Below are 14,297 nucleotides of genomic sequence, written 5' to 3'. Positions count from 1 at the left end.
AGATTGAGGGAGCTGGGACTCTTCAGTTTGAGGAAGAGAAGGCTGAGGGGAGACCTCATCACTCTCTACAACTACCTGAAAGGACATTATAGAGAGGTTGGTGCTGGTCTCTTCTCACAGGTGATTAGTGACAGAACAAGGGGGAACGGCTTTAAACTGCAACAGGGGAGGTTTAGGCTGGACATTAGGAAAAAAATTTTCACAGAAAGAGTGGTCAGACAGTGGAACAGGCTGCCCAGGGAGGTGGTGGAGTCACCATCCCTGGATGTGTTTAAGGGTCATTTAGATGAGATGCTGGGGGGATATGGTGTAGGGGAGAACTTTGTAGAGTAGGGCTGATGGTTGGACTCGATGATCCCAAGGGTCTTTTCCAACTTGAATGATTCTATGATTCTATATTATTCCTCCTTAAATTAGTTTAGTAGAGTGTTGTTCACTACAGGCAAAATTCAACTGTTTTACATAACAAAAATATTTTAATTAAAAATCATAGATGTGTGATGAAGACTATTACACCAGATTTTCTTGACCTTTGGGTCAAGAAATTTATTTTTGCTACTCTTAATTCATTAAGCCCTTTTTAAACTCTTGTTTTGTCAGTTGTATTGTTCTTCTGACCTGTGTCTGCATTTGCAAAATTCTTGTTGGCAAATTAAAATTTAAAAAAAAAAAGGAATTTCAAACAATATTGCTTCAGGAAAAGCCATGCAGGGAGCTAAGCTACTTGTACCACTTAGCACTCTTCATGAAGAACACCATCCTCTAAAGGAAAAGAGTAAAAGAGTTTATCTTATTTTCCAAAAATACCAGATGCTTTCTGACCTTTTAATAAAACTCAGATATATTCTCAAGAATGCCACTGACATCGTTGTGATATCTTAAGAGATCGTCTCATGTCTTCCAGTTAAGTGACTTTCATAAGCTATAAGAACAATTCTGAAGGGCCTCGGAGTCATCTGTGACTCTTGACATCTCCAGTGAATGCTTATTTAGAAACTTCTGTGGTTGTGCACAGTGAGAGACAGGCCTTGTTGCTGTATGATGGAGGCACATACAACAGACTTTATTTCAACATGACACTTAACCATAAAGATACCGAGGAGCTCTTTTTCCATATCTTTTCACACTCAGAACAACGTCTTATTTTAATTTCACATCAGAAAAGTATCAAGAAAGATTTATCTTCCCCCTCCCTTATGAAAATAAAGTCTTTTTCAGGAGTGAGTAGGTCATGGGAAAGCATTCGTATAGCAGACTTCCCCCACAACTGATTCAAAATACCATTGCACTCCTATCTGGGTTTCAGCTTATTACTCAAGAGTGGGATGGCAGGCGTACTATGATGTACATTGCTGTTATTTCAAATGTTTTGTGCTAGTACACTTCTGTTTTCTTCTATCTGCTCAAACTTCCTGGTTGTTATTTATAAACTTGGATTTTCTCCTTGTATGTTCTCTTCTCTTATTTCAGTCCCTTCTTTTATTTGCTGCAAGGGGCACAGCTGCAGTCAAAAGGAGTTTCACATTTTCAGTACACAACAATTTTCAGTGTACGGGAAAGAAGCAAGTCAACAGTTGAGATGGTGACCCTTCCCTGCATTAGGTGATCTTTTCTTCTCCCAAAGTGACCCGAGCAAAAACCAATCCTCCTATTGAAACCAAGTGCATAGTCAGTAGTAGACATAAGAAAAGGAGTACACTGGTAAAACTCGACTCTTTAAAGGCAGTTTCAGAAAATTTATTTTACTAAACATAGAATGAAAAACTTCTGTATTAAGTTTTGATGTATTATTTTCAATTGTTCATGCTGAAAGTCATATCCTTTGCAGTGTTCATACTCTAGATCTGGAAAAGAAAACCAATTCTCATATTTAAATGACACATCTTTTCACTTTTGTGACTTCTTCCCTATATCTAAAAAGCACAGGGAATGGAATGAAAGGAAATCTAACCAAAATAGTCCAACAGAGTGTGACTATGAAAACATAGGCTATTTATGGTAGTGTAATAATAAATGGTAATGAATGAAGGGAAGAAAAAGAAAGATGAAGCAAGTACAAAATTGAACAATTGACATTAGTGACTCTGTGCTGAGCGTGCCAAATTTATCTCCCTTAGCTCTTCATTTTGTACTTGAGCTGCAACTGGCAAATGCCTTGTAAATCTACTACAGCACATGTCTTTCTCTCAAAATGAGAAGCAACAAAATAGTAAGTAGTTTGCAACAATAAATTTAAGTGATAATGATCTTGGGGCTGAAGCATATGAAACAATTAGCACCTTTTGAGGTTACTTAAATGCAAAACCACAACTGATTTCCTGGGGGAATTTTTAAAAGTATTTTGATGCAAATAAAGAACAGAGATATTTTCCTCATTTGTTGACTAATTAAAATTAATTCTTTGCTTTGTTAGAAATCATTGTGATGTTGAACTTATTTTGGTAAAAATTGGAAGAGCTAGAGAAAATTGAGCCATCCTATTCTCAACAACAGGACATGTTATTTGTTTTCTAAATATATTTGAATATATTATTTTTCCTACACTATTCCTCTGGATTTTTATGTTTTTCCATAAATCCACCTATTTCCATAAAACATAATAGCAATGGAGCAGTAGAGATTACGCAGGGAGAAAGAAGCAGAAGTGAGAAAGGCATTGGGTTCCCTGTTGATACTGAATGTACCAAAATATCTAATAAGTGTTTGAGCACTGAGATGTTGGAGAAAACAGTACAGTACTAAAACTTAGTTTTGATTTTTATATAGTTATGCTATAAAACTGTGAATGTCCATGTGCAACTTTAAGGATACTTGGAAAAATTTCTAATTCAAAATGACATTGTGTGTGTGAACACCCATTTTAATCAACACTGCTCATTAGAAAACACTGTAAAACTGTCTTGTGTAATATTATTGGACTGATGCGGAAGTGAATGAGTTAAATAAAATGGACTGTATGTTGTAGGTGAGCAAATACAGTGTGGATGTTATAAAATCCTCTCTGGCCCAGGAGTATTTGAATCGACACCAATTTGATTCTGGTTAGATAATGGGTCCAGCTGCAGAATAATCCAGCAGAACTCAATAACTTATACTGTGGGACCTGACTAATTGCTCATATTGCACAATAGGATCTCTCGAAGGCCCAAATGTTAGCTTTCCATTAGTGATTCAGAATGAGATGTTGATGTTTTGAATTCATGTTCACCATCTTACAGATATCCTGGCCAGTGTTACCTGAATTATGAATTTCATTGCTATGCAGCCCTAGAACGACTCCTCCATTTGATCAGTGGTACAGCCAGAAAAAAGGATACAGTGGACCCTATCTAAAATTACTCAGGTGTGGGGTCCTCCACAGCCTACAGGGTGGGTATCTGCTCCACTGTTGTCTTCCATGAGCTGCATGGGGACAACCTGTGTCACCATGGTCCAGAGCGCTGGAGCACATCCTCCTCCTTCACTGACCTTGGTGTCTGTAGGGCTGTTTCACTTGTTCCACTTTTTTTTTTTTCCATTCCTCTTTGACAGCTGCTTTGCAGTAGGTTTTTTACCCTTTCTTAAATGTGTTATCACAGAGGTTCCACCAGCATCACTGATGGGCTCAGCTTTGGGCAGTGGTGGGTCTGTTTTGGAGCTGGCCAGAACTGGCTCTGTTGGATGTGGGGGCAGCTCCTGGTGTTTTGTCACTGGAGCCACCTCTGCAGTTCCCCTGCTACCAAAACCTTGTCGTGTAAACCCAATGCAGTTTCATTATTGAAAAGGAATGATTTTCATACCACAAATACACAAAATGTTCCTTGATGATCATCTGAACTTCTGTCTGTGTAACAGGTACAGATCAAGGAAAGGCTTCAACTTTCTTTGAAGAAAGACTTCAGCTTCCAGTCTGAATGCAGGTTTACTGTGAAAAGAGGAAATCAGTTTGATCTCTGCTATTATTGCATATTTAATCATGGTGGAAACTTAGGCAGAGTCAGTTTTCATTACACAGGATTTATCTATTTGTTACACTCCACCTCCATCTCATATTTGAGTTCTTAAATTGGAATCATCCAGTGTAAATGTTATATACTTGAAGAAATAGTGATGAGACAGAAAATATAAGTCATATAAATGAACACACACCCCCCCCCCCCCCCCCAAAGAAAAACCAGATTAAAAAAATGGAGAGTATATATACTCCTCTTATAAGGAGAAACAGGAAACTTAAACTTTTGTTTATCTTGCCGGGGTGGACTTGGTTCCCAGATAGTGAACCAAGAAAAAGAGAATTATGTTGAGCAAGAAGCTGAGTCTTCACAACGTGTTTAGACAGCCTCTTAGGAAATGAGTCAATAGAAGAGTGATTACCCATGCTATGGAGTCAGTTACTTAAAAGGCAGGTGGCACCTGAGGCAGAATATAAACTATTAAGTGGGATGCCATGTATCAGTACTTTAGTGGTAGCACCTGGTGAACTATTCCCTGCACAGGAGACGTCAGATAAAGGAGTTGCTAGGTAAAGTCTCAAAGTGTGTCAAGAGATGTCAAGGTGAGGGGGTTAATTTACTTGGAAATATTTCACTGAATAAAGTCAGCCTCTGCTGTGTCCACTCCTTCTAAACCAAAACAAAATCTGATTGCTAGTAGTTAGAAGATGATAGAGAAATCCTATACAGAAGAGCCCACAGTTTGGGATGAGTTAACCTCAGTTTTAAGACACAAAACTTTGGTGTAGTTGTTGGAGGGGGTTGCTTTTGGTTTTGTTTTTCAAATGCAGAACACAGGGATCGCTACAGTGGTTCAGACCAGACTTGGTGAAAATACTCAGCATTGTCCTGGAGCAGCTGATTGGCAGGACAGGGCCAGATTTTAATCCTGCTTCCCCAGAACACTGTCCTAGCCACCAATGATCTGTGATTCAGGAGTTTCGTGAGAAAATCACTGTCTCTCTCAAGAAGTTTTGAATTGTTTTTTGATCTATGAACTAGTCCAATTTCTTTCAATGTATTTGGGAACTTTTAACATTCATAATCCCCTGGCAAGATGTTTCACACCTACTTCGCATGGTGTGAGGAAGTTTAGAATAAATGAAGGGAAGTGCTTTTTGTTTCAATGGATAATTACATTGTCACCAGATGTGGTTGTCAAAGTGGTGATTCCAAGAGCAGTTGTCAAACTCATGGAAAGAAAATCCAGTTACAACAATTAAATGCAAAAATATAAATGATTGCTTTGAAAGTACCTAAGTTGCAGATACTTGAAAACAGAGAAGCATGCCCTGCCCATAAACCCAGGCAGAGGATGTTAACCTGATTGACCTTTGTTGTAGTTCAGAGCAGTTGTCCATATGTTCTTCACTGAATTGTCTGTATTGCTTGATAACTTTTAAAGAAGTGAATGAAAATTGAATGAAAATTAAATGAAAATAATTTTTGGTGTTCCTCATCTCTTAGCTCCTTTCAAGCTGATAGTCTAATGTAGAGTTAGTTCCTGAGCAAGATTTTGCAGAGGATAGGAATAAGGCTTTGTACTTCTCTCTGTTCAGGGAAGTCTCATCATATATTTATGAGCACTTTCTTCTCTTTCCAATGATATTCTGTGCAGAGTGCTGCTGGAAGCACTCGTATCTCTTGAAAAAGTTTGGTATTTTATGATGCAGATGACAGCTGTTGGTTATTCTCTCTCATCATAACAGATCTCTAACCTCAGTAGTCAATAGCTCAATAGATACCAAAATTGTTCCTCAGGTTTACTTTTACTTAGACAAGTAAAGTTGTGCCAGAATATAGCTAACTGAGAAACAGCTAGGCATAGCTATCTAACAGCTAGAAATCTAAATATAATCATGCATCTGACCAGTGCATCAGTTCCCAATAGCTATCGCTACGTGAATCTAATGAGATTAGTTAAATTACAAATATCTGCTCTTCTGCTAGTCCCATAATAATTAAAACCCATCAATGTTATAGGAGTCAGCAAGCTTTATGTATCAGACCCATAACAATTTCCATTCTGTGCACTAAGTATTTGCACTGTGTTATGCTTACAGCCCTGAGGGTTTGAGTACACACCTCAGTATCTCTCTCACTACCTGCCAGACAGCCTTCCTGGCAGCCAGCAACCCTCATGTGTCAGTTCTGCTGTTTCTCCTGATTTCCATGATGTGTGCCCTTCCAATGGGACATCCTTTCTTGCAGCTGCAGAGGGCCTTTGGATACAGCAGAGAGGGTCTCGGTCGTGTATTTGGCTGCTGTGCTGTTCTCCCCAGGAAGGTTTGTTGTCCTTGTGCACCCCTTACGCTTCAGGCAGTGCTTCCTCTCAGTGCATTCAGATCCTTGGTGGAGGATGATAGTTTTTATTTGACAGTTTTTTATTTGACATAGTTTTTTATTTTGACAGCCTTCAGAAGAGGCTTCAGGAAGGTTAACACTTTAATCCCCAAACTCATTCAACCTCTCTCCTATGCAGCAGTTCATCTGGCTATTTTAATTAAAATAAGTGGTTCTGTTCCCTTGGAAATGGAAAGGTTTGTCAGGTACCACTTGTGATATTAATCTGTCTTTGTCATACTGAGAGGTAGGACCCTTCACAGACTTTTGCTTGGTGATTTGCTGGTATTTCTCCATGTGAATTGTCCGTATAATCTGTACTGAGTCAGTATGTTAAGAGATACATTTAATGTAATTATTTCATTAATAAACATGTTTGCTATTTATATGTGGCTTATTACTGGCTTTTGACTGAGACTAAGCAGAGCAATTAATGTGTTTGGGGTGAGTAGCTCTCAGCCCCTTCCTCTGAAGAAAATTGTAGCATGTACCAAATCACATCTATTTTGAAATTCTGGTTATGGTAAAACTACATTTCTCCAATGAAGGTATTGCAACCATCCTTAGTGTTTCAATGTGCAGTCAAAATCAGCAGCACAGCACAGCTGTCTGTTTTTATATATGAGTTGAAAATGAGCTGGCTGCAGTTCAGCTCAGCAAAATAGAGATGTTGATGACAATTTAGGTGAAAGAGCAAAACTAGCTAGCAAAAGCAGTGTTGGCTCCTTGAAGTGATATTTTTCATCATTTAAATTTGTGACTTTTTATGAGGGATTCTTTCTCCTTCATTGCTGTTGGTCATGCTCCAATTAATAAGCCAGTCAGCTTGTCATCCACATGTGGCCAGGACTTTCTAGACTCTACTTTTAATGTGGATTTTTGTTCTTACTCAGTCTTTTGTACTGGAATTAGATTGCTGCATAGCATTGCTCCTGGACCTAGTTCTAGTTACTTGGTGACAACAGTTCAAGATCTCATTTGGTGGTTATATGGTTGGGATTTCAGTGGTGTCTGCACTTGTCTTTCAACAGTGTTGTCCAGTTTTAAGGTTATATATGTAGGATATGTCTATAGATGATCATGAGCAGCAATGGTGGCCTTCTAGGATCTCTGAAAAAGTAAAGTTGTTAAAAGGGCTTCAGGAGCTCACTAAGGATATGCTCCTCAGACTAGAGGCAGGAAGAAACCTTTTCTAACTGCTTGTCTGTCTGGCTTGGTAGGGCTATTCTTTTTATCTGAATGTTTATTTTTGAATGCTTGTGACAGACTGTTCTGTTGCTTGCAGGGAAGAATGTTATACTCAGTGTATGTTGTGAAATGTGACATTAAACAAATGTGAAAGTCTGCTTTCTCCCTTCTTCCTCATTTTTCCATTTGTTTCTGTCCAGTTGTGGCCAGCCACAATATCAAGTAGTTCGTTGGTTTGGTTTTTTTTTTTTAATGTCCAAGACATACTTTGGACTATTTTGGAAGTTTTGCTCAAGGAGCAAATCTGTGGTGGCCTAAAAGAGCGAGCTGAGACTAGTTAGGAAGAAAGTATGAAGTTGAAAACATGGTGGGCTTTTAACTGAATCACACTGAAGAGAAGCCTGCATGTTATTGTATGTACTTTAGACTGATCAGTAATATATCTTGGCAGTGTAAATCTTTCACCTTTGGGGAGATAAATGAAGCTTTCAGCATACCTTCCCAAGAGAATCTCTGTGTGATTGAGAAAGGGTTGTTGTCATGCAGGTATCTTCATAAACATGAAAAGATCAAATAAATAAGAAAGAAAAAATCTTATCATAATAGCAATTCTGAACCTTCCAGTGAATCGACCTACTGGGATCCATAACCGCATAAGGTTACTTTACTGTAGTGAGAAACAATTTCTGGGCAAATAATAGTTAAAAATGCATCAGTGTTTTGTGATGTAAGGGTGAATTTCAGTATGAATTTAAATTCAGATAAGAGACTGTAGGTCTTTATTGTTTAGAATGCAGATTTTATGTCTCTGTAAGTTTTTGTGTATGTAGCCCTTCATGGGCTACAGCTTCTGACTGTTATTTTACTATCAACATCCTCCTTATTTATATATGACTTGTATTCTTCTTAAACTATTACTCAGTGATACAATTAAAACATGCAACAATGCAAAAAAAAAAATTATTATCTGGTTTTAAGTTGGTATGAGAACTAATTCAACAATCTCTGTTGCTGCAGCTTCAGATGGTGAGGTGGATGAGAGCAAAGACCTGCCTAAATGTCAGTTACGTTCAGGTACTTAAAGCTCTAGTGTCTTTGCCAGCTTATAAAAGTAAAGAAATAGCTGAGTGTTCTAATTGTGCTTGGAATAAACTGGTCTTGAGGGAGTGGAGGAGTAAGAATGGAGGACACTGCTTGTGCCAGTAATCATAACCCTCATTCCTTCACTATGTGAGCTAGCCACCAATCCATCAAATTGACAAGGGAGCCTCTACTATACTGAATGTTTGGGGTTTTTCTTCTGTAATAAGAAGGAAAATGTTGTGCTGTATTATGCAATTTTAAAAAGTCTATGCAGTAAAAATCTGTATCCATTTGAATAAGTGGGAGAAGTAATTCTATTCTTGCGGATAGAATGCAAATAGAATAATTTTTCTTTTAGCATATTAATTCAGTAAGGAGATTAATATAAGCTTGCAAACTTCTTAGTCAAAATCTTTATTCTCTCCACAGAATGCAATACAATTACTACTTGGATGCTGATAGTAAATGAACTGTTTTATTGAATTTTAATAATGAAATATTGGAGGCTGGTGTATGATAGTTCTTATAAAGAATGTATTTGAGGAAGACTTTGTAGAGGAGGCAAAAGAGGGCAGAAAATTTTGTTTCAAAAAGAGAGATAAAGAAGTGGTTGCCTAGTGGAGCAGTGGCAGCTACCATTATAGCCTGTTGGCACTCCTGACTTCCAATATGGTTTGGAATCAAATTCTTAACTTCAGATACATAATATATTAATACTCTGCTGCAAGCTCAGGAATTAAGCCATGACTACATAAGTTATTATCAATGATTAATACTACTCTATTCAAGGATTGATATATCTTTTGCAGTACTGACTAGCATCACCCTTTGTTTCTTAATTTTCAGTCCTGGTCTCAGTTTATGGTAAAATCCTGTACACCTGAAATAATGATCAAACTAATTATCAGAGAAGCCCAGAAGTAGTCAGCTTAGAAGAGACCTCAGTAGGTCATTTAGTCCAGTCTTCTGCTCAAAGTAGGGTGAGCTATGAGAGCAGAACAATTCATTCTTAGCACTTTAAAAGAATATTCTTTTGAGATTTTGTGTTGTCCTTCTAAATAACAGGCTCTCTACTGTATATTTTTGCACAGAATACTGAGGTTGGACCTTAAGGAGAGATTACTTAGGAGTCTTCATTAGAAACAGAACTTTCTTTACAGAGACCAATGAGTAGTGTCAATCTTTCCACCAGCTATGGAAGTCCTGCTGACATTGTGAATTTTGCTTTGGAAAATAATAGCTCTGAGTGTAGAAAAGGTTTCACTTGACAATTTTTTGTTGGTTTGGGTTTTCTATTCTTTGTCAAATGGTGGTATCAAAACTCAGATGTTGCAGCTTTGGCTTGGAAGGAAGACATAAGGGATTTTGAATGATGTAAGGATGGATTTTCCTGTTCTTTTACACCTTAGGGTTCACTAATATGTGAACGTATCCTGTTCTTTTTGCACATTAAGAGTCCAGGACAGAGTGCTTAAATTTTTTATGTTTGGGTCTTAAGATGTTTTACAATTTTTACATCAGTGCAACCCATGAATCTTTTTCCTGCCCAGTAGTTTATTTCATAGTGATATTATTTGTGATGTTGAATATTGCCTCTTTTTTTTTTTTTTCTTTTTTCCCAGTGTGACAATGCAAAAGGACTCAAAGCCTTCTACGATGCAATAAAATATGGACCTAATCATCTGATGGTTTTTGGTGGCGTATGTGCAACAGTTACTTCCATCATTGCTGAATCTCTAAAGGGATGGAATTTGGTTCAGGTAAGGCATGGAGTGGAATATATTCAAATGCTGACTATCTTGTATCTCTATATCTTTTTTTTTTTTTTTTTTTTAAATTTAGAAACTTAGTATTTGATGCTTTTCAAGCTTAACATTTTGTGACTTAGTATATTCATTTTTGAAGGTCAGTGAAGTTATGTGTAAAGAAGAACAGATACTTCTCTATAGTGCTAGATTTTAATGCTTGGCATTGTGCTCAAAACACTTGTGAGTATGGGGCAGCAGTTGTGTGTCTCAGTAGATTAATTAATTAAAATTTATTTAATGTACCTCAAAAAGCAACCTAAATGAAATGAAGTTCAGTCATGGTGAGCAAATCGAGGACTCATCCAAAGTTAGAGGAAACAACTTCTCAGGCCTTAAATTATGGTACACTGGGGTCTTCACTCTGTCTCTACTCAGTCATAATGCAATAATTCCTATTGACTTTAAAAGTGTTGGAAGTGCATAAATTGTAAGTAGTAACTGGCTACGTATCTCAGTATTTGACTCACAAAGCACTTTTATTCCCAGCTGTTCTTTCTGACTTTCTCAAAGGTCAAGTTTGTGGAAAGGTTCCCTCTGCTGAGGAATCAGGATTTATTAATACTAATCTTTAAAATGCAGATGATAACAGCATAATTTTCTTAATTTCTTCAATCATCTGTCCAGTGATGATCTTTGGATTGATGGCTGTTTGTGCAAGGTAGCCAGCCAGTTTTGTTTTTCAGAGTGGAAATCCTCTGGCTTCCTACTCAATATTCATATTGGCCAATGATAAGTTTGTATCATTTTAATTAAACAAAACATTCTTTAGCAAAATAATAAAATAATAATATATATAATAATAATAACATATGAAACTTGAATTTTCAGTTACAAACAGACTCCCCTTTTCCACCTGGAATACTCACTGAGATGAGTGCAGAATGAACAAATGAGGCATAATTAAGTTTGTGAAGATGATGATCAGAGTACAAATGAGAAAATCTTAGGAGGATAATTAAAGTAGCTTGTTAACTCTGTTTGCAATGCTTGTCATATCAGATCTTTTTTTTCTTATGCTTCAGGATTTTTTCTGATGTGAAAAACATCAGTTCTACTATGGAAACAAAATAATAGTGTATCTCTGGGGAGAATGGAGAAAGCAACAGCAAGCTTGAAACTGTCATTTTAACACTCTCTTAAAAATGGCCTAGACCATGGCCTATAATATGGTGTAGTTGGGAACTGTCAGTGCTAGGTTAACAGTTGGACTAGATGATCTACAACGTCCTTTCCAACCTAGATGATTCTGTGATTCTGTAGTGAAGTATGTGGCTGGAGCTCTGTTTTTTTGGAATTTGTCAGCTGGAACTTCCAGGTGATGTAGGGTGTTTCAAGGAGTTGGATTTCATTGTGCTAAATCCTTTTCATTTGTAGTCAAGTTCTGCCTGCTAAAGTCTGAAAATCAATTTGTTAATGAAGTTGCTCAGTCAATAAGGAAGGGCAATTAGAAAGATTGTTTGCTTTTAAATGTCTGAATTTGTCAATATATGTGTTAACTTACATAATGATAAGAAGCATTGCTACCAGACAGCATCTATTTCTTTGTATTTAGCTACTACACCTATGACTAAGTCTTAAACCGTTATTAATGATATCAGTAAATCAAGGGATTCTCTGCTGCTTGGGTTTAGTATCCTGCAGGCACTAGATAAATCCTCACATGGCATAACTCCACTTCATGTCAGGTTTTTATATATTGATTGACTGAATGATGAAAGAACACAAATGACAGCATGGCTGGGGGAAGTGTGGCAAGGCTTAGTGGATGGTATAGCAGCAACAGAAACAGTCTAAATACAATTTGTGAAATTGTTATGTCATACGGTGACAGCAATATGTGTATCTGCAAATCAACAGATGTAATATGTGTAAGATAGTGGGGAAACGGAGTATAAATCCTTTCAGTCCTCAGGATCTACTGTCATAAGCAGCTTTGATTAAAAGCATAACTTGAATAGAGGGAATAGATAGAAATCTGTAGTTCTCGGAAATGGAGCAGTAATATTCAGCCTGATAAAATACAAGACTGTCCTCCCTCAAAACTTGAAACTTCAGCTCAAGGAATCACAGCAAACTCACATAAATAGTTATATGAATTCGTGATCATGGTGAAGTCATTTTATGTTGCAGTCAAGAAGAGGGAAAAGAACATATAGACAAAACCTAACCTGACATTGTATTATTGAATAGAGGATTTGCATTTGGATGCCTGACTCAATCACTTTGTCCCTGTGCAGACAGTCACGGAAAGAGAGCTCTTAACCCTAGCAGGAACACTTGATTTGATTTACACAGGTGTCATGTGGTTGAGCAAAGTGATGACTATCTTCCATGCAAGAGAAATGCAGGATGGTACTGATATTACTGCGAGGAATAGGGGAAAAAAAAAAAGAAGAATAACAGAATATAACAACTGAAAAATTACTTTCCTTGGCAAATATAGTATGAGTCTGGCTGCCTGCAAAACTAATCCGAAAGCCTTTTAGCCCTGAATTCTATATTTCTGGGTGACTGCTTTTCCTCTGTTTGGGGGAATTTTTCTTTTCTGCCTCTTCTCCATTCTCCAAAAACAAACAGAAACAAAATGTGCTGGAAATTATTATGTTGCACTTGCTGCTCAGGCAACATTATAGTAGTGATGTGAGGGGAAAAAGCAACTCTTGCAAGGCAGCTTCAGTCGCTACTCTCCCAGCTGTATGCTGTTGATAATGATACTGTCTTTTTGACATAACTGGTTAATTCAGGACACTGGTGGCCTGCAACAATGTGAAATAAGGAAGACTATCAGAAGTTGAGAAGAGTCTCAGTTTGAAGGTGACTTGCCTTATTTCTGTACCATATCTAAACAGAGGGTACTTTTCCTCTCCCATCTTGACAAATTTTGATTTACTTATGATCAGTAACAGAAAGGGACATCCTGTTCTCAACTGGCTGCCTCCAGCTGCTGGCTGATTTAATTATCTCTTACTGTAACAAAATTAATGATTTTTTTTAATAGAGTGTTTTGTATCTGTGGAAATAGCAAGTTGTTTTAGTCTGCAAACACTTATGACTTCCTTAAGGACTTTCACTGAGGTATGCTGAAACCTGCAAACTGTTTTCTGAACACACGTTCTTAGGACAGACGCAGATTCACATTCCTTAGCTTCGCAAATGAAAAGCTTCCCTGTGAGTAACCTCTGTGTGCCAGCAGTCCTTATGTTGAGTGACAGTCTGACCATGGACTGGAGGCTGCACGTGCCCATTTATCTCCAGTCTGTGGTGTGGAATCCATTTGAACCTTTGGTATTTTGGTTAAAAAGTGCCAGTAATATTCTGTGCATCTGACAGTGGGTCACAAAGGCATGAAGGTATAAAACTGAGCAGTTGCTGTCCTGTAGGGGGAATATTTCTATGTCAGATTCTTCCAGATTCATCTTATCCACATTCCCTTTCAACGTGTATTCCAGGCAATTGAACAGAGTGAAGAAGAACCATTAATAGTATCTACAATATACAGCAAAAGACCAGTTATATATTTTTATTTCGTACACTGAAACATACCTGATAGTGTCCAGGTAGTGCAAAACAGAGGAGGTGGTTTGAAATTCAGTCCTTCTCTTCTATTTCAGGATATCCATCAACTGTTTATATCTCCATGTGAATTTTTTAGTGTCAGAAGCGGCTAATTTGTATAGATTGATGTTTCTCCTGTTTTCCATTGTTATCTCTCAATTCTTCTGATTGCCATATTAACATAAACGTTTAACCAGGATGAGGATTTTGACCAAACTGGTCATCTTAATTTATGGAACTCTTTCTTCATTTTGGAGATTTGTCTTTTTCTTTCATTGTGCTGTTTACATTCCCTCACAGCCTAATTAATTTATAATTTCCTTTAACTCTGAAAGTAAGCCTCTGCCAG

General features: G+C 37.4%; 1 protein-coding gene across 3 annotated transcripts in view; it reads left to right on the top strand.

The window, feature by feature from the left end:
• Positions 1–14,297, top strand: part of GABBR2 (gamma-aminobutyric acid type B receptor subunit 2) — a 489,241-nt gene that overhangs the window by 93,624 nt on the left and 381,320 nt on the right. For all 3 annotated transcript variants that reach the window (XM_074824225.1, XM_074824235.1, XM_074824243.1), the window contains one exon: positions 10,208–10,345. In XM_074824225.1, the coding sequence (XP_074680326.1) occupies positions 10,208–10,345 (138 nt within the window). The remainder of the gene's footprint in view (positions 1–10,207; positions 10,346–14,297) is intronic.

The sequence above is a fragment of the Strix aluco genome, chromosome 1 (assembly GCF_031877795.1).
Source record: "Strix aluco isolate bStrAlu1 chromosome 1, bStrAlu1.hap1, whole genome shotgun sequence".
NCBI classification, from domain to species: domain Eukaryota; kingdom Metazoa; phylum Chordata; class Aves; order Strigiformes; family Strigidae; genus Strix; species Strix aluco.
The sequence above is the reverse complement of the archived record's forward strand: the minus strand, read 5'-3'. Positions and strand labels throughout refer to the sequence as shown.